This window comes from Jatropha curcas, chromosome 5, assembly GCF_041381405.1.
Source record: "Jatropha curcas cultivar XTBG-Jc1 chromosome 5, XTBG_Jcur_1.0, whole genome shotgun sequence".
Classification (NCBI taxonomy): Eukaryota; Viridiplantae; Streptophyta; class Magnoliopsida; order Malpighiales; family Euphorbiaceae; genus Jatropha; species Jatropha curcas.
In genome coordinates, this window is record NC_143155.1 from 27724169 (window position 1) to 27744166 (window position 19998).

Consider the following 19998-nt stretch of genomic DNA (forward strand, 5'->3'; position numbering starts at 1 on the left):
AAAAAAAGAGCTGGCGCTATGGATATTGTATTGTATTATATACTAATGAAACATCCATATCCATAGATACAAGGACATATCCGAAAGTCAATACAAAAGAGAAGCATCATTTGCAATTTGTCATCATGAACCCCAAATTCACACCTTTTATATATAGACCAAGCAAGCTGGACCCCACCCCAGGCTACAGGATTCATACCCCCTGTTCTAATCTTCTAGCGACTAACAATGGTTAATTAATAAATTAATTAAATAAGATACTAGCTTCTTTCTTTTATTAGTTTTGATTTGAAGTTGAGCAGTAAACATCATTTGCCTGCCTTTGAAAATTAATGGAGCTTCCCTTTCTTTTCATCAACCCAGCTCCAGTTTCCTATCTCCTACCCTATACAAGAGGGCAAGAAAAGGATTATAGAGTCAGCTACTGCTACTATTTCTGTTCGCCAAGTATCTTTGACCAATCACCTGCCGTTGATAATGCTGAATATTTCATGCACTGTTGCTGCTACCTCATCCGCTGATTCTAGCTTACAATCATCCTCTATCTGCCGTTAGACCCACCAACGATTAGCCAAATAAATAAATAAATAAAACAAAAGATAAAGGTTAAGAAATTGAAGAAAATGGTCTTTTTTTTTTTCTTTTTTTTTTTTTTTTAAAAAAGAAGTATCTTGACGCAAGTCAAACTGGTTGACCAGAAAGAAACTAGGCACCTTAAGGTTGAACGAGTAAAGAACTCTGGTTTCAGAAGACGTGATGTTAAGGTGCAAAACAGTAAGCTTGAGATCCTCCAACGCAACAATGGCTCTCAATAACAAGCCAGGACTCCTTTCGCACTGAATCTTTAAATTTACATGGTTTTGTATAGCAGTCACCTCTATCTCCGCCGCCTCTGATGTTCTTTTCACCTTCAATTCCTCTTCGAAATTGCTACTTTCTCTTTGGATTTTACCTTCTATCTGAGACGTAAACAACCCGCTCGATGAAATGCCCATATTAGCCGCGGTTTCTTCTGTTTTTCTCATTCTCTTTTGCGCCTCTAACGAATTCAGAAGCTGCTCTAGCTCCTTCACGAAATCTATTGCACCACCTATAATCGACGCTTGGTCGCCCTTTTGAACCCAATAAAAAAAAAATGTGAACTTTTGACACCGAAATATTTATTAAGAAAAAATATTGAATTTTTGTGGTGTCTAGTGATTACCCTTTGAACGTAGGAGGGAGGCATGAGAGAGCGGAGAGAGTTGAGATGGTCGTTCATTTGGCGACGCCGGTTGCGTTCGACGGTAATGTGGGTCATACGCTGGCTCTCTACTTCTTCTTTGTTCTTTGTTGGCCTGGTTCGCTTTCTTTTCTTTCGTTCCCTAGGGACTAAAGGAGAAGACTTGGAAAATTGGGTTTCGTTAAGCATGGTGGTCTGTGGGTTAGTCCATGAAAAGGAAGAGACTGAGACTGAGCTCCGCTGTTTGCAGAATCGTTGCATGGAGTTGGCTTGTCTATGGTTAGAGTTTGGGCTTACGCTTTCTAGACAGGGGTTGGAATGTGGGTTTTGAAAATCTTTGGTTTCAAATTTGACTGGCGAGTGCAAATTATCAGCTATGTCGTGAGTGATGCAACTTTCCAGCTCTAACGCTTGAACGTGGCTGTCAGTTTCAGTGATGTAACTGTTGATATCCCATGGCTGCTTTTTGATGTGTTGGAGTTTTAGTAATGTCTGAAAGTTCGGTTCTTTGAAAGGAAAATATGGTGGAGTTTCTACACTTTGAAGCATTTGAAGAAACGGCATTTTGTCTTCCAAACTTGGCATTGAAAAGTTTGCTTCTTCTTCTTCAAATCTCAAAATTTCAGTCCCCAAATTTTCACCTAAGAACTGCAAGAAAAACAAAAATTAAGAAAAACAAAAAAGAAAGGAAAGAAATTCTTGGCTCGATGGATAGAATGGTGAATTGAGTATTAAACGGGAAAGGAAGAACAAAAGAAGAATAAGAGTAGAATGTTTAAAAAAAGAATCAGAAGAGCAGATATTAGCATTTCAAGAAAAGCAACACGAGCATTGAATGCAAGCATGTAGAGAAGGAAATGCAGTAAGTCCATTTAATGAGGAATTAAAGGAAAGAGGAAGGGAAAATTTAAGAAAAGTACTAAAATGAGGAAAGTAACATACACAAGGATCAATGGGGCCTTGGAGCCTCTCCATCACAGCTGAGCTAGCAGTAATTGCAAGTATAGCCTTAAAAACATTCCATTGTGATGCTAACAGAACAACAATAATAAATGTAACCTACAAGAAGCAGAAGGAAGAGACCCCATATACAATACAAAGCATAAATAGATTATTCCTTTGTTTTCTGATTCTGCTGGTGATACTCTTAAATAGAATAAACATTTAATGCTTTCAAGAGCTCCACAGTAGAAGAGATAGATATGGAGCCCGCCCAGAAAGACTAGTGAAAAAAAATTGAAATAGGGGAGAAATATGGTAACTGGAAAGAGAGAGAGAGAGAGAGAGAGAGAGAGAGATGTATAACAGATGAATATAGGACTGGAAAGAGTTGGTAGAGACTTAACAGTAGAGGGAGAGAGAGAGAGACAGAGAGAGAGAGAGAGAGAGAAACGGAGAGTTGTCTGGTTTACAAGGTCCCAAGCATTATTGGCGGTGGCAGTTTTGTCCGGCAGCGGGGACAGACAGTTGTGGGGACTCTTCTCTTCTCTTCTCTCTCTCTCAAGTGCACACCAAAGGTTAATAAAAAGCTTTGGAAAGTCCTTCTATGGATTGTGTCACCGAGTCTGATGATGGGTCTCTTCACATCTCTCCACAATTGCCTTGCTTTTTCTGTAGTATTATTATTATTATTATTATTATTAAAAGAATTAGTAATATTATTTGTGTTTGAATTATTAATTTTCTTTTTTTGCTATTCTAGGGGTATATATTCGAATTTTACTGTCATTGTAGTTTTACTCTAGAGTAAGAGTTGATATGGAATGCACATGGAGTCCAGCAGTACGACTATGACTGCCTTAGCGGTTGTCTTTAGGGGTGAGCAAAATTACTGACCGGACCGAACCGAAAACTGAATCAACTCATTTTGGTTCAGTCAAAAATCCAAGAGAGATTTAGCTGATCGATTCATTTGATTTGAATCGAATTTATCGTTCAGTTCAATTTCATTACACAAAAATTCGACGGTTGGACTTAAAACCAAACCTATATAAACCAATAAAAATATATCATACCGAACCGACTGATTTGATTCGATTAATTTGGTTCATTTACAAACTTTCGGTCCAATTCAATTTGTAGTAAAGAAATTTTTTATTTATATTTTGTGATTTCAGTTCGATTCGAATGAAGCGACTGTTTTGCTCAGCATAGCGCTGCTGTGGTCATTTTTTTAAGGGTAATCTTGGAGTCTTGCAAGTTGATGCAATTTTTGTTTCAATTTTCAAACACTTCACATTTAATCATTTTGGTGGTCTTTTTCTTTCATATATTTGTTCATCATATGCTTAATACTAAAATGTCAATCAAGTGGCTTCTTGTTATTTTCATAATAAAGATATTTCTTTGTATCCAATGGTACATACCCCGAATAAGAATACAAATCATAATTTAGAACTTGACTTTGACATGAACAACGTCAATATCAATTCAATTTACATTTAGCTACAGAATTAAGGATGGTCACCAGTGATTTCTACCCCTAATTTTAAAATTATCTTATAAAATATAAAAAACTTTTCATTTTATTTATAAAATAATGAGTTTTTTTTTCGAAATTTTGTAAAAAAATTTTGCCACCTAATTATTTTTTTCTGGTTCCATCGTTGTTGTATTATCTCAAACATTTCTCAAAATTTAGATAAACAATTCTGCGACACGGATAATATTATGCCTAATACCTAGCCAAATGCCTGTAAAAGTCAAGGTTAAAAAAATATTACTTTGCCACAATGTTTGACCTAATATATTATTTAGTATATATTACTTTAAAATATATTACTTATTTTCAAGATTTAAAAATTCTAACTATTTCACCATTCCTCCGAATTAGAGTGACTAGTTAAAGTTTCCTCCCTGCCCTACATTCTCATAAACATATTGTTGCGAGAACTTCCAAAATCACTCGAGAAAAAAAAAAAAAAGAGATTATTATGACTACTTGAAAAGATTTAGACATTTCATGAATTTTAAGAGATTGAAGTTTTAGATAATTAGGAATTTTTCTATTTTGAGTTTCCTCTTATAATTACTGACTAAAATCTTGCTTATCCTAATGAAAGGATCAAATTGTTCTCTTTCCCACACTTTTAAGGCCTAAATGATATATTTTTGAGACATGCAAGAATCAATCCAACATACTAAATTAATCAAACTTCAAAGGGCAAATAATAATTTGATATGATGGATAAGACTAAACAAATGATCCAAAAATATATCTGTGACTTTATCAATATAATTATATTGAGCGTTATAATCATTTCAAAAAATATAACATTCAATAAAAAATTCACCATTTCAAAAATTGCAACTTTCAGTCAAAAATTCACATTTGATGACTCACAGTATCAGCTCGGTCACTAATGCCTCGTCCCTTGCTCCGGCAACAGACACTCCAATTTTCTATAAATTCTTGTCCAAATATCTTTGAAAGACAAATTTGAATCATATATTTTTTTGAATTGCCTACTTGTCGTTCACTTCTATCAATGATAATGGCTTAAATCATACTATCTGTATATACAAGTTGTGTACAAGCAATTGACATCCACGTAAAAGGGCAAACATAAGAAAAGATTCATAAGACTGTTCGTCTTTTATCCGGAGAAGATGAGAATGGCGTCGGGTGTAGCTTTCATTCGCTATAATTGAAAATTTTTGTAGGGTCATATCCCAATAGATAATGGCAAAATTTTCATTAAATGTGTCGGAAAACAAATTTTGTCCCCAAATCAAACCATTTATGGATGCGACGATGCCTCTGATTCTCTACCATTTCCGCTCACTTTCCCTTATGGCCCTTATCAAAGCCTCCCTCAACTGATCAAACCCTTTATGAGAAACACAAGACATGTTTGTGTTCCTCTACTTCAACTTATCTCAGATGTTCTAAATGATTTCCTAATAAAGATTTAATTTTTAAAATTTTTGAGCCAAAAAATACGTGCAACTTTATGAATAAGTAATAATGCAAACTTAACTAATAAGTGGGCTACCATAGTACAGGGTGTTCATGGCTTTATTCAAATACAAAAATATTGAAGTGCAACCCAGAAAAGATTTTCATGTTCGCTTCAACTGTTGAAATGTGCTATTTTGAGAGAACAACCATCTTTATCTTATCTCAATCTGAGTTGTAATGTCAGTTACTTGGAAATGAAGAAACACAAACACCCCATTTACAGCTTCACGAGGTCCTTCTCAACTGACAAGCAGATATATTACCTGATGATCAAGGCACTATGTCTCTCAATTTTAGTGATGATCTTTTATAAAAGGGCCAAGCTTTAAAAAAAGAGAAAAAAAAAAAAGAAAAAAAGAAACAAAGGAACATATAATAAGCCTTTGTGTTGCTATCAGACCTTTCACAATGTCAACAGTTTCATTAGCTTCAGTCCTGTCCTATAAGGCAAAATTGTTTTTTTCCCTTAAAATTATTCCTTCATCTCTCACATGGTAACTTTCTCCTTTCTACATCGCCGGAAGCAATCAAAATTGCTCAGACATGTTCACATACTAGACAAAATATAATCGGCCAAGATGTAAATAATGCAGATCATGTGAGCTTCAAGGAAACACAAAAATTTACTACTGTGATGCAATAAAATTTTCTACTTCAAAATGCCAAGCGTTATTTGATAATGTTTGAAAATCTTATCCACATTGAACTATGGCATATATTCGCCTCCTCTAAAACTATGGTATACCTTAAGCCACACAGCTAGAGTTAGTCTCCTTGTCCTGTAGCTCGCTCCATATCTATCCTACCTAGAGACCATAACAAAAATAAATAAATAAACGAATACCAGAGAGACAGCTACCTTATCCTTACCTCCCAGGGGAATAGCTTCTCTCCAGTAATTATTCTCCAGATATCTTCCTCCAATCAACCGCAGTGCCAGGTCAATTAACTGGTAGTCTTACCTATCATTTCGCCATAAAAAGGATCCAATGACCCCAACGCCCCCACTTCACAGCATCATGCTCCCAGCTGTGACTTCACCAACCGATTCCTGTGACACTTGAAAATTATCAGTGGTAGACCCAAATCCAAGTAACAGAATATGCGTGACTCTAATTGAAGGCAAGCACTCCTTGGAGCCTGACCAAAAAATTCTTCCCGTAGAAAGAAAAAAAAAAAAAATGCACATTGTGTAACACATTTTTGGTAACTTATATCAGATGAAAAGTAAGAATTCAGGGAACTCCATAGTCATACACTCTATAATTACAAATTCAAGTTGTTAATTAGATAAAAAAGCAGCACGGATGCAAATTAAGGATAGGATATTTATTATGCTGCCTAACCAGCTATCTATTACAACATTTGCTAGCTATTACAAAGATTATTTGCACCCACATGATAGTAAATTCTGGAAGTTTCAGAAACAAAAGGCCCCAGATACAATGACCCAATCACCTCCACTAACGTTCTATCTGGATGGTAACATGACTAATATTGTATTCCCTTCTGATGTAGTCTATCACATTGTCCAGAACCATGTCTGCATTCGCTTCTGGTCTGATTTTTACATGACAAGCTAAGAGGACTTTGCCCACTGTGATGGCCCATATATGCAGCTCGTGCACGGCCACCACTTCCTCCATTTCCAATAGCCCCTTTTCTAGTTTTGTTGCATCTATCTCCCGTGGAGTGCTCTCCATCAAGACTTCAAGTATGTTCCGCAGCATTTTGATCGTTGTACCCATAACTACAACTGAAAAAATTAAGGTGCAGATCAGATCAACTATCTTCCATTTAGGTTTCCACCATATGATTCCGCCTCCAATCATTACCCCAATACTCTGGATGAAATCCCCAAGTACATGAAGATATGCTCCTTCTACATTTATATTCTGTTGCTTTTTCCTATGGCTGCCTTTCCCTTTATCAAGCAATGGCTCTGTAATATCTTTCGAAGCAGTATGATGCTCATCTTTTGAGTGCTCCTCGTGACAATGGTGTTCATCTTTTGTGTGTTCCTCGTGACAATGGCGCTTATCTTTTGAATGCTCCTCATGGTGGTTGTGGATCAGATGATGATGACTGGTAATTTTCTTCCTATGGCTGTGTCCAATCCCATGATTGTGATGATCATCATGGCCATGTCGATCATGGCCCAACAGAAGGGCCATGATAATGTTCACCACTAAACCAAATGCAGCAACAATAAACATTAAAAAGCCATTTACATCATCTGTACCATGGATGAGCCTAACAATGGCTTCAAATACCAAAATCCCAGTAAGCAACCATATGAGCTGTATGGAAACAAGTGCACCAAGAATCTCAACCCTAAAAAATCCATAGGATTGACGGGGTGTGGCTTCCCAGCCAGCTGCCCACAAGGAGAACAAGGAAATAGCAAAAGCTGCTACATCTGAAAGCAAATGGGCAGCATCAGTCAATATCGCAAGACTATTGGCTTTGATGCCACCAGCCACCTCAACACTCATGAAGACTACACAAAGTGCAACTGCCATCAAGAGCTTGCGCATGGAGGCTGATCGCTCTTCAGCATCTTTCGAGGTAGCTGCAGCATCAGAGAACCCACAAGGTGCTTCCCCACATATCTTACTCCCCACAATGCTGCTCCCTCCCTCAGGAACATCAACATTTATTTCAATAATCTGTCCATGTTGAGGATTTTGTGCTTCCATCTGAAAATTTGATTTCAACAACACCATGAGTGTGAAATTAATACCATACAGAGCATAACTTGTATACAATTTTCTACAACCTGTTTTATATATGTACTTTCCCTTTTGACTCACGAACATAGAACATTGCCTCAACAAGTCAACATCACAATCATAAACCTGAGCAACTTTAATGCAACAAGAAAGAAACAATCCAATTGTTCTTTATCAAGATTGCTTGGTTGCTAGCACATATGAAAGCAATGCAAGAAGAAACAACAAATGAAAAAAAAAAGGAATCAGTAATAGAACAACGAGAACTTATTCACACCAATAACAATAATTAAAGCAATTGAAAAGAGTGAGAACAATTGATAACAGTATGTTAATCCAAATCCAAGCACTAAATAAACAAATTTCAGGTCTTTGGCATAGCCGGCCCTTGCAGATGAATGAAAGAAATGAAGCAGAACTCTTACGATATTCACCTAGATTAAATAGCTTCACTTGCAGGATGTTTTTCCAACAGAAAAGTGATGATTGTTCACCTTTTGACAACTAAAGACAGCTCAGCTGCAAGGGATTCTCAAATACTTAATCAAATTCATGAATCATAGCCATACAATTAAAGAAAGCAGATGAGCTAAAAAGAGAACACCCCAATCCCAACCTTGAACTCCATTTAATAATAATAATAATAAAAAACTATATTTCTCTAATTTGTGCCGTAGAAATTTGACCGTTGATTTAGGTCAAGGATCCAGCCGAGTCCTTTTAATGCTAAACAAAACCAAACAAAAGAGAGACATATTTTAGTATTCCATATCCTTCAATTCTTTTTTAGGAGAAAACAACCACATTCCAAACTTATCTTTCTGTATCTCTCTCGGTTTCTTTGTCATAATATTGGTATTAACTAAAAAAAAATCTTTAAAAATATTACAAAACGTGATATTTTGCAACTGAATGAAAACATGAGACACATAAAAAGAACAAAACTTTAATGAAAAACTTAATGAAGTTCAGTATACAATTGAATCCAAACACATACGGATTATGAAAATAAAAAATTGAATAAAATAAACAGAGTGAGATAGAGACAAATCCAACAGGCACCTATCGACCAATCTATTATCGAAAATTAAAAAAAAAAAACAGATAGGATAAGACAAACAAAAATATTAAGCGATCAGTATCTACAAAGAACTGGAAACAAAAAGAACATGAAGGTTAGACCATAAACTGAGTGCAAAGCTAACCAAATCCGTGAACTCACTAGAGAAATCGAATTCATCATATATAAATTTAACCAAATACATGCAAGAAACTCAAAAACAAGAAAGAAATGATAATTGATTTATTAGTAACAAAAAGAAAAAAAAAAAGGAAATTTGAGCGTGGACGTACCATCAAATCCTTGTGGTTTTCCAATAGTGAGTTCCTCTCATCAGATAAAACGGAAGTCGGAGTGTGACCAGCGGCCAGTGGAGTCTGTGTATAGTCCTTTCTGTTCGTCTGGAGCTTTGTTTTCAGTTTTAAATAAAATCTTTGAACTGGCTCTTAGAATTACTAGAATGTCCCAGTCCAGACCTTTTAAATTCACCACCCGAGAAGCAGGGAAAGTGGAATATCCTTATCATTGGCAACCAGTCGACAACTACCAAGTTTATCAATGTGTCCTGAAGTTTTTTTAATTTATGAATCTTATTGCACGTGACGGTGGACCGTGGACTGTGGACTGTGGACGTATAGATACCAATCTAACGGAAGATGTAGTAGAATTGGCATCTTGGCCAATGAAAAAGGTTGTTATTGTGACCATTTTGGAAATTCCCATTACAAACTTATTTTGTTGTCTATTTCCGTTAGAAAAAAAAATGAAAATGCGTATCAAAACCTCAAATTTTAATTACTTCACATTAAATTCCTAAATTTTATTTTTTAAAAAGCATATTTTGCAATTGATGTACTATTTCTTCATTACATGATGAGTTTTTCTTAACTTGAATAATTTAAACTTTAAGATTGACATTAATAAGTTTCACTAATTTTACTTTTATAAATAAATAACTAAAGCAGAGAATTCAATTTAAAATAAACATGCTTAATAGACAATAAAATATGCATATGAATATGACTCCCAAATTGGTGTTCTCTTTATATTATCAGAACAACACAGTTGGGCTTCACAAGAAAGAAGACCAAAAACTGATCAGCACAAACTAATAGCAGGCCGGCCCAAATAGACTACAGCTTTTCTAGGCAGTGGACAGGACCATTTATAAAAAACAGGGTACAATCATTAGATGCAAAATAAAAAGGGTTGCCTTTGTTAGATATATTGATTTATATTTTGTATTTTTCCAAATAGCTAATGATAAAAAAAAAATAAAATTAAAAAGGGTTAAAAATTTGGTTGATGTGCCATTGATTTTTTTTAAAAAACGTAGGTAATATTTTGTACTTTTACATAGAAAATATAAAATAAAATCATATAGTTCAGTCTACAATCTGATTCAGTAAAATTAAACCAGACTCAATTATGGTTGGAAGAATTTCATTTCTAGTTAGTAGAGGCCCACTATAGAGTAAAAGCCCATGATGCCCATGTAATGATATCCTTCTAAAAAGCTCACACACCAACACCACCACCAACACCGTGCATAAAATTAATTATCATAAGGAAATGGAGATTAGTAGCAAATCAGTGAATTACATAATTTGTTTAATCTGTATGATTGCCATTAATATAAAGAGAAGTACTTTTTCCTTTTTTTTTTTTTTTTTTTTTAAATACAGTGGAAATGGATATGGTTCGTCCATATCCTTTTCTACAGTTCTCTTTTTTCATATCCTCTATAAGAGAGAGAGCACCAAGGAAAAGTCGGTCGCAACTTCCGAAATTCTCTCAAAGTTGCAGCTTTATGAGAGTGATGTAGAAGCTAGCTTACTTAGAGTACTAAATAAGTAAAATAGCAGTGGAAGTTACGAATCTGATGCCTCCTTGAAGCATCCATGTCATGTGAAGAATCAATTAAAGATATGCGATATTGATGCGAGTATAATTGATTTATTGATAACAAGGAGAACAAATTTTCTAAACCAAGATTTAATTACTGCACTTTGGTTGGCGCGAACACCATAAAAAAATCAGGTCTAAAGGGTTTTGATTATTAATTTCTTCTCTACGAATCATGCTTTTCTCGTCCTTAAATCTTTATACAAACAAATACCATGTTCCCATATATAAGAAAACACTTTTTAGTCTTTTTCATTAAAGAAAAAGAAAAAGTTAGGAGTAACAATAATGCAATTATCTACTCTTGTTCTTTAATCACTCTGATGCTAATTTATAATCAAAACAAATAGAATAAAATAAAAACCCAGTGATGAGTAGTGTTTCTAGTACTCCAGTAGTGAAGACAGATGGTGCATGACTGTCTGCATGGACAGCCACGAGTCTCCAATTTTTCCGATTCACTCCAATTTCTCCGATTAACCCAAAACCCAACAATTAATTTGTGAATTGCAACATTGATTACTGTTTCTTATTGATCTTATTACATTCATTTTACATAAGAAAGGAAAGTGTCTCTGCAAAATATAAAAAACAGAAAACTACATGCACTTGCAGAAATTCACAGAAGGCAAAAAGCAGAACAAGGATTAACCTTACAGGAAGCTTTAATTATTAAGGAGAGGAAAATTTCACACATCAACTTTGCACTTTGGAGATCCAAGCAAAGGAACTTGCCCTATCAAACCCTTCTTCAAACCCACCCAAATATCACACTTGACATAAACCCCATATCTTCCTGTCCTTATTGCCCCTGCTTTCCATCTCAATCTCCCCAACAACACAACCCTTAATGCCACCACCCCATAACTCTCATCCATCACCAACCCATTCGCCACGTCCGCCGACACAGGCACTTTAGAGCCACCCAGCACTGGCGACAGCGCCACAGTGCTCTTCGTGTCATGATAAAGCGGAGGCAACGCTATTGCAGGCGTTATTGCTTGGTCCCTGTAAGAAACGTAAGCAGAGAGTTTATCGTAGATTATGGAGACTCTTTTGTTAGGATTTCTAGTCACAAGAGTGAACTGCATGGAAGTGGAGATGAAAGGTGGAGATGATGTGTTAAGGTCATAAATGGCAGCACCAACTACAGTGAACTGAGGTTTGTAGGGTCGGTAAATTAACCAGACTATAAGAATGGTAAGACCGGCTAAGAGGAGAAAGACGGTGATGATTGTACAGAGAGTCCGACGAGGGTCACTTGCAGTGCACCCAGTGCACCGTGAAGCTGGTGCCATGTGCATGTGATTATGTGTTTCTTTTTCACAGTTCATTTTGGTTTGGGTTTGGTTTTGGTTTTGGTTTTCTTCTTCCATGGAAATCATAATATAATGAAGATGGAAAAGGAGGATACGTCAGGGAAAAGGACTGGTGCATATGGTGAAGGTGGCTAGTGCATATGAGAGAAAAAGGCGGAAGAGAGGAAGAATCTGCGGGACAAATGGAACAAAAAAGGTTGGGGAAAAGGGGGCGAGTTGGGTCACTGGGAGTTAAAGTGATCTTTTTTTTTTTAAGGTTGGTTGGCTTATTTTTTAGCTGATTTTTCTTTGTTTTTCTCTCTGGTTTCTACTTAATAAAGAAGGGTTTATTTAAAAAAAATAAAAGAAAAAGTTTTCTACTAAAAGAAACTTGCCCAAAACAATAGTTTTCTCTAATAAATGTGTATGATAATGGTGCCAGAAGGCCGGAACACGAAAGTATTATGGGGGACTTTGTCTCTACTTTGTGTCAGCGGAATAGAGAAAAGGCAGCGGCCACTAGCGACAACAGTGTCCTTCGCTCACATATGGATAACTCTGCCCTCCTGACTGTTTCTGCATGGGAAAATAATACGTGGCTCTATACATGCTTCTTCTCTAATGTGGTAATGCCTCGTCAGATCCAATCTAACACCTGTTTCATGCATTTCAAAGAAAAATTTTGAACAAAAAAATTATTTTCTTATATATTGACATATGGGAAGGAAAGAAAAAAAATTTTTCCTCTACATAATTTATTAGAATTTTTCTTGACTTTCTCCCCTCTTCTCAAATAAAGAAAAAGAGTATTACCTTTGATATATAATTTTTTTTTAAAATTTTTCTTTCCTCCCACTTTCAAGTGTGAAACATTATTGCCTTTTCCCTCTGGAAAGAAAAACAAAAAGTGCAAAAAAAAAAAAAAAAAAAAAAAAAGAAAGGCATTTTCAGAAGTTGCTTTCTGAATTTAAAAGAAGAAAAAAAGAAAAACCGAAGATATCAATCCAACGACGAAAAAGTGTTCTGTACCAATGCAAATTATGAATACTACTGTTAAACCTTCCTAAAAACTACAATGAGGTCGGTCATCTACTGAACAACGAAACAAATTAACCAGAGTAGCAGAGGACTCGGACAACCCCTCTAGTCTCCAGATAATTTACAAGGCCACCTTTCCAGAATTAAAGTTGTAGGCCATAGCAATAAAGAAAGCTCCCAAACATGTTCAGAATTCACATCATCATCATTCCATCAAATATAATTTCATAATCAATTATTATCACCAGCCGCTGGAGCGTTGTTTTGTACTTGACGAACAAACTGCCCTTTCACTCTAGGACGCTGCTCCGCTAGTCTTTTTCGGCTTTGGTACCGAACCTGCAGAAAAATTGTTCATATGAAAAAGTCGCAGACACTTCTATCCGGTTTGATTTTGCTATTCTCAAATATCAGAATGGGCAACCAAAGCATGAAAGAATTGTAAACCTAGCCATTAGTGCAGTTCAATTTAAATTTATCTTCCCAAATTGGTTCATGATTAAATGTGATACAGCTGCAAAAGTAGAGGCCGATGGAGTGACCTCATTAAATATTTAGTGGCTATGAACACCTCAAATGCATACGATGCATGGTTTTGTTGAGGATAAGCATCTAATGACATATGTAGGTGTAATGATAATGACCATAGTACCTTTTGCTCATAGCATCGATCTTTTCGCTTCAGCCTGAACTTTGTCAGAGCAGCTTCTCTTTGGCTGGAGCGAAAGGGGATCCCCCCATCTTTCAAGCTCTCTGGTTTCACGACCTCCTCAGGTGCTGCAGCCAAAGTAGTATTTCCATCACTTCTACTGCAAGAGCTTCCATATGCACTGCTTTTATTGTGATCTGCAATGCCATTACACATGCTACTGCTAGTACTTTGACCGGCAGCAGGTGAACTATGTCTCAGTTCCTCCACCTGCTCCATATTATCGTGCTTATACAAATTTTGGTCCACAGAATTGATGGTAATGTCATCGGATTGTCTATTATTCTGCTCAGAGTCATGAATTTCAGGATTTGAATGAATAGAGGTGCTAGTTGCAAATGGAGACTGGTCTCGCTGGCTGGACAGTTTAGGATTCCATGCAGGTGATACACCTTTTTGTCCATATAGAGAAGGAAAAACATGGCCATATCCTGTGCTGATGTTGTCAACTCTGACCCCTGGGATAGGAATGGGATTTGGATATGCTAGTTCAGCTTGCCTAGATTGACCAATAACTAGTGTGGTCATAATTTCTTGACCACCATTCAAATTGGGACCATGTTGTTGAGAAAAACCATTGATCTTTTGAGAACGTTCATTGGATGACATCTCTGGAGACTTACTAGTATCTTCCCTGAACTCAATACAATTACTGGTTGATGTTGGAAAAAGAGGTTGCAATATCTTATTGTTATACCTGTAGAGAACCAATCAATTGATCAGAATTCAGAGAAAAATTTTTAACATCAATGTTACCACAACCTAATAACAGAATTGAGCATTATGGGAGAAGGTAGGTTGCAAATAAAAATAAATTTGTCATTTGCACTAAAGAAACTCAAACATTAATTACTGTTTCTTTTCATTCAGTCAAAAGTCAAAGGAGCATACATAATCTCCAGGAAATTCTCTCTGGAAATCGGAAGAAGATGAGAATCTCTTGCTTCTGAAGTTTAGAAAGAAAACTACATATGCTAAGTTTCATCAATTTTTCAGTATCATAAGCTTAGCTTTGTAGTTGAGCTAATATAACAACTCACCATGAAAAAGCAGAGGCATTAGAATGGTTTAGTGCATGCCTATCCTCAATGCCTTGATTCTTTGAGCTATTGGGAAAAAATCTTCTTAGAGAAAGTTCCAGTGGAGTGAATTCAAACTTGTTGGTACCATCCTTTATATTTGTGTCTACATATGTGTGCTTTGGGCCATTATCAAATGTACCAATCAAATCAATAGCTCCACTGGAAGATTCAACTAGATCATCATTGTGGCCCTGAGTGGTATTAGAATTTCCCCTCTCATTTTCTGGTCTCAAACTTTCAGCTTGAATCACTTCCATGGCAGAAGATGCATGTTCTCCCAGTTTCAGAGTAGTTTGATTATAAGCTCCATTGCACGATGCACTCATTGGTCCCAATCTGGTTGACCAGTCTGTAGCTGATGCCATTTGAGATGCTCCATTAATAAGTCAACGAAATAAACACAAGTTTCATTTAAATTTAATCAATTAAAATTGTAAAGAAAATAAGGAATATTATATGCCTTCAGTTTTATTTTCAGGGATAACTGGCCCTTTGTTCAACACAGCACATTCTTCCTCCATATTGCTCAGATTTGAAGCACTCCTAAGCTTTGGCTGTGAAATACCCTGCAAATATTTGCACGTGAACACTCTCAGCTCCGAGTAAGGGGTTGTACAAGAGCTCTGCACAAGAGGTGGCAAACATGCAGTCTCTATGTGAAACTTCATGAAGCCAGCCTAATCTGGAAAGAGAAATATTCCTTGCACTCTGAGAGGCTTTAAAAATGTATTTTGTTAAGATCCCACAGACATAAGAAAGAGTCTTGGGGGGGGCGGGGGGAGGGTAGGTTTGGGTGGAGACGGATGAAGCAACCAATTAGTCACAGTATGTTAAGTAAATGTGGCCATTGTAAAATTGATGGGTAAACTAAGACTTGTCAAGGAAGATTTTCCATAAAGAGATCCTATATCCTTACAAGGATGACTATGAGGTAATCAGTACTTACTTGGTTATCATTCCCTTTCTCACTGCATTCCTTTCTTTTATGTGATGAAGTTGCACAATCACTTGAGTGATCACTAGCTGAATTGTTTTCAGAGGCAGCTTCAACTTTATGCTGTGCATCAGGTGAACTTTGAGGAATATGTCCAGCAGTTAGCTGATAAAGAGTTTAAGAAAATATATATACTCATTCAATTAGTACAGACGTAAAACCAAAAAATGGACCAGGCCCAACAAACTCCAGAAGATAAAATGGAAGACTAAACTTACATTTTGCCTCCTCCAAACATGCCGCCAGAGGTTCCTCAGCTCATTTCTCCTAACAGGCTTAATGAGAAAGTCAGCTGCACCCTTCAACATGCACTTCAAAACCATGCTAATTGAATCATGCGACGACATCACTGTAAGGCCATAAGTAAAATACAAATCCAACATGTTCAGTTACTAGCAGAAACAAAAATCAAGATTGTAGTGATAAAAGCATTTGGCAGAAGATAACATACTTATGACAGGAATATTTTTGCAAATGTCATGCTCCATGACCAAAGTAAGCAGTGCGTATCCCGATATTGATGGCAACTCTACTTCTGTTAAAATGAGATCTATGCTATGGGGCCTACCCTTTAAGGTCTCCCATGCCATTAATCCATCAGGAACAGCAGCAACTGCTTGGAGATGGAAAAAAAAAAGGGAAAAAAGAGCACATACATTCAGCTGAGACCATGATTAAAAGAAAACTGAAAATTTCATAACCTTACTTGCATGCTCAATGAAATAAACATGAACAAAGTCAACTGCACAAGTAACCACATAGAAGAGAGGGGGGGAAGGGGGAATAAGGGGATGGGGAGCCAACAGGTTACTATGCATCCCTCCCAGCTTCATGCTTCATAGAGTTAGTTGGTGGGTTAGTGTATTCAATGAATAAGTCCTGTTATGATTGAATAATTGAATTATTAGTTAGCACATTTTAAAAGTATGAAATGTAATCTTTGGTCAAGAATAATGAGAGCAAGAATCTGGATAGTTCAAGTGTTCAACCAACTTCCAGTGCCTTGATCTATAGTTGACATATTAAAGGCTCAAATTCAACCCCATCAATGACCCTTGAAGGAATAAAGAGTGGGAAAACCAAGTTAACATCCATGAGATTAAACAATCAACAGAACAACTAGAGATGCAGTATGTGCATATGATATCTCTACGAACATCTTGCCCAACAACGGCAGTACAACACTCACAGCAGCGATGTATTTTAGGTGTTCTGGTCAAATGATGCCACTATGACCATTTAGATTTTGAATTTTGAACCTTACACAGCTGTAACATTTCCATTTTCATAGTTTGTCCTGCCTCATTCTTGGCATTGATTTCACACTTTTAATTAACATGGACACAGGTTGCTATATACAACTCAAAATATTCAACTCTGATGTTATTTTTACAGTAAATCCATTTCTCTGGACTTCAAAAAAGGGCAAAAAAGAAAAAATAGAACAGAAAACTATTGAAACACCACCAACTTTCCCCAACCAAATCAATTTATCTGAACATAGCAAAAACTAGACGTCAGCCATTAGACAAACCTAACCACGACAACAACAATAAAATTGCGTATCTCAAACACTTAAAAGGATTACTGTCCAATCCATTATAGGAAAAGGATTCTATGGGAGAAAAAAAGTGAAGTTTAATATTGGAAAAAAGAAAAAAAAAAAGGAATAATCTTAAATACCCTACATCTTAAACCTTTAGCAAATTTCACGAGGTCCAACCCTCAAATACTAATAAAACTCGATAAAGAAAAGAAAATGAATTCAACATCGCAAAATATATTTTAAATATATATAAAACTGGAAAATATAAAGGGAAATTTTGCAAAGGAAATTGAATTATATAGCAACATAAATAAAAGATCAACCAGGAAAGTAGATCACAGGCTAAAGAAGTTGACATTGGCAAAATCAGAACCAAAAACCATAAAATTATCGAGAAAGCAAAGTTTCCTACAGAACTAAACAGAACAAGATGTGAAAAATCAACCAACCGAAAAGAGATTTTATTTTATTTTTTAAATAAGCACTTGAAAGAAACTGACCTCTGTAACTGCATTTTCGAAGAAGAGCAGCGATAATCTGGCGCGTAGAGTCATCGGCCTCAACTAACAGAACTCTAAGTACCATCCTTGGAAGAAACTTTTCCCATCGAACCACCTCCGATGAGGCATCCTCATTAACTGTCTCATTTTGCGTCTTTTTCTTCTCTGCCTCCTCCTCTGTCCCCAACTCCACCTCCATCTCCTCTCCACTGGTCACCACCACCTCACCCATTCTCAAACACGCTATTATTGAATCAAAGAAGAGGAAAAAAAAAAAAAAAAACAGATCAAACGAAAATTGAAAAACGATCCCTAATTTCGTAAGATAGGGAGTAAATAAAACAGAAGCAACAGCAGAAGCAGAAGAGATGTGTTTAAAGTGAAATTAACCTCATCCTTAACGGGATAAAAAGAAATATCTGCAAAGTCCACTGAAATTAGAGTGGGAGAAAGAGAAAGCAAAACTGCCTCAAAATTGATATCCAACTTTGGCTCCCGACCGCGAAAACCGCGAAATATCTTCCTTCGCCTCCAGAGAGAGAGGACTTTCTAATAGTCGAGACTTTATCTCTCTACTATCTGACGTCGATCAAAAGGTGGGCCGCCATTGGCTTCTGGTTGAGTGCTGACGTGGATCAATATGGACCACTGTTTTTGATTTTTCATGTGGGCGTGTTTTCAGGTATGAATTACGATGTGGTGGTAATTTTTCCATGCTGTGGGTCCATATCTGGGACACGTGTTGGGTTATTTTGATATTGTTCCGACGGATATTTTGGGGCTTCCTGCCACGTTGGCTTTGTGAAACCACAGCTCGAGATCTCATGATGGGGAAACGGACACGTGGAGAGTCGAAGAGAATCTTTATTTGTGGCCAGCTGCCAAGCTCAGGGTGATTTCCATTTTGCTCTGTCTAAATAATTAGTAATTTATTATTGTCAAGTCTTCAGTAATGAGTTATTTGACTTTACAAGTTATTGTCGTTTCGCTTCGCTTCGCTTCCTTTACTTGAATTGATAATCCTTCGTGTTTGATAAGAAGGAGAACTTCAGAATCTCCTAATTGAGAATTCTTTTTATTTGTTAATACTCCCAAAATACTTCTTGAACAAGTTGCAGATCAATGAGTTTCTTGCATCGGAATTCAAACCTATTTTTAAGTTAAAAAGTCATATAAAAATTATATTTAATTTGGTTTATAAATTAATAAAAATTATTTAAAATAAATCAAAATTATATATAATTGTAGTTATCTAGTTCCTCTAAAATCACTGTGAACAAGTAAAATATTGTATTGACCACTAGTAAGTTTTGAAAATCCATTTCAATCAGTTTGATAAATTAAATTAGTTAAAAGTTTGTAAATAGTTATTACTAAACACTTTAACTACTTAAATAAATTCTTTTAAATAGTTTTATTAAACTCTGCTTATCTTAAATTGACTAAAAATTAAAAAATATATTTTAAATTAAAAATTTAAAAATGAATTGCTAATACCTCTAAATTTAAAATTATTCCATAAATTTACAAATGGTTGCCTCTACTATACAAATTGTTATGCATCCAACTTGAAACCATCGCTTAATGGGCCCATCATATATTATGGCTATTTTGGGTTTTTGTCTCTTCGTTTTAAAACTATATATTTAATTTTTATAATTTTTTTATTATTTTTAAAATATAGAACTAAATAAATGAAAATTATAAATTAAATGATAATGTATAAAAAATATGAAAGAATTGATAACAAATATTAAATAAACTATAATATTTTAAAAAATTGTGGGCCAAATTGAGCCAATAAATTAGGTAATGGCCCATAAAATTGCGCTGAAATTTTTTAAAATGGGCGTCCAGTAGGTTGATTTAGGCCCACTGAATGGGCCTGAAATTTACATATGGGCCTCAGTAATTTTCATAAATGGGCCAAAATGGGCTTGTAACTTCCCTA

The 19998-nt window shown here is 35.8% G+C and overlaps 4 protein-coding genes across 12 annotated transcripts; all 4 read right to left on the reverse strand.

Annotated features, from left to right (window-relative positions):
* On the reverse strand, window positions 1-2718 carry LOC119370983 (transcription factor bHLH67-like). Its single transcript, XM_089721382.1, has 4 exons — window positions 2165-2718; window positions 1205-1870; window positions 714-1112; window positions 1-545 (listed from the first exon to the last, which is right to left on the reverse strand). Exons 1-4 carry the CDS (start codon window positions 2195-2197, stop codon window positions 462-464), a joined length of 1182 nt encoding a protein of 393 aa, XP_089577508.1. The 5' UTR covers window positions 2198-2718; the 3' UTR covers window positions 1-461.
* Window positions 2719-6491: 3773 nt separating this feature from the next.
* On the reverse strand, window positions 6492-9516 carry LOC149496506 (metal tolerance protein 1-like). 4 transcript variants are annotated; one of them, XM_089721532.1, is made up of 4 exons: window positions 9269-9516; window positions 8350-8434; window positions 7963-8106; window positions 6492-7882 (listed from the first exon to the last, which is right to left on the reverse strand). In XM_089721532.1, the coding sequence occupies exon 4, from the start codon at window positions 7880-7882 to the stop codon at window positions 6647-6649; it is 1236 nt and encodes a 411-aa protein (XP_089577658.1). In that variant the 5' UTR covers window positions 7963-8106; window positions 8350-8434; window positions 9269-9516; the 3' UTR covers window positions 6492-6646. The 4 variants fall into 4 exon arrangements, with proteins under 4 accessions (XP_089577658.1, XP_089577659.1, XP_089577660.1 ...); XM_089721533.1 differs by lacking the exon at window positions 8350-8434; XM_089721534.1 differs by lacking the exon at window positions 7963-8106.
* Window positions 9517-11375: 1859 nt separating this feature from the next.
* LOC105642769 (Late embryogenesis abundant (LEA) hydroxyproline-rich glycoprotein family) lies at window positions 11376-13125 on the reverse strand. Its single transcript, XM_012227707.4, has 2 exons — window positions 12992-13125; window positions 11376-12833 (listed from the first exon to the last, which is right to left on the reverse strand). Exon 2 carries the CDS (start codon window positions 12263-12265, stop codon window positions 11570-11572), a length of 696 nt encoding a protein of 231 aa, XP_012083097.1. The 5' UTR covers window positions 12266-12833; window positions 12992-13125; the 3' UTR covers window positions 11376-11569.
* A 19-nt stretch (window positions 13126-13144) lies between these two features.
* On the reverse strand, window positions 13145-18598 carry PRR9 (pseudo-response regulator 9). 6 transcript variants are annotated; one of them, XM_089721530.1, is made up of 9 exons: window positions 18438-18598; window positions 18048-18290; window positions 16453-16614; window positions 16220-16350; window positions 15954-16106; window positions 15468-15573; window positions 14966-15356; window positions 13869-14622; window positions 13145-13555 (listed from the first exon to the last, which is right to left on the reverse strand). In XM_089721530.1, exons 2-9 carry the CDS (start codon window positions 18277-18279, stop codon window positions 13448-13450), a joined length of 2037 nt encoding a protein of 678 aa, XP_089577656.1. In that variant the 5' UTR covers window positions 18280-18290; window positions 18438-18598; the 3' UTR covers window positions 13145-13447. The 6 variants fall into 6 exon arrangements, with proteins under 6 accessions (XP_089577656.1, XP_037496232.1, XP_037496235.1 ...); XM_037640304.2 differs by having other exon boundaries at window positions 14966-15362; window positions 15468-15630; XM_037640307.2 differs by having other exon boundaries at window positions 16453-16617.
* Between the last annotated feature and the right edge of the window lie 1400 nt (window positions 18599-19998).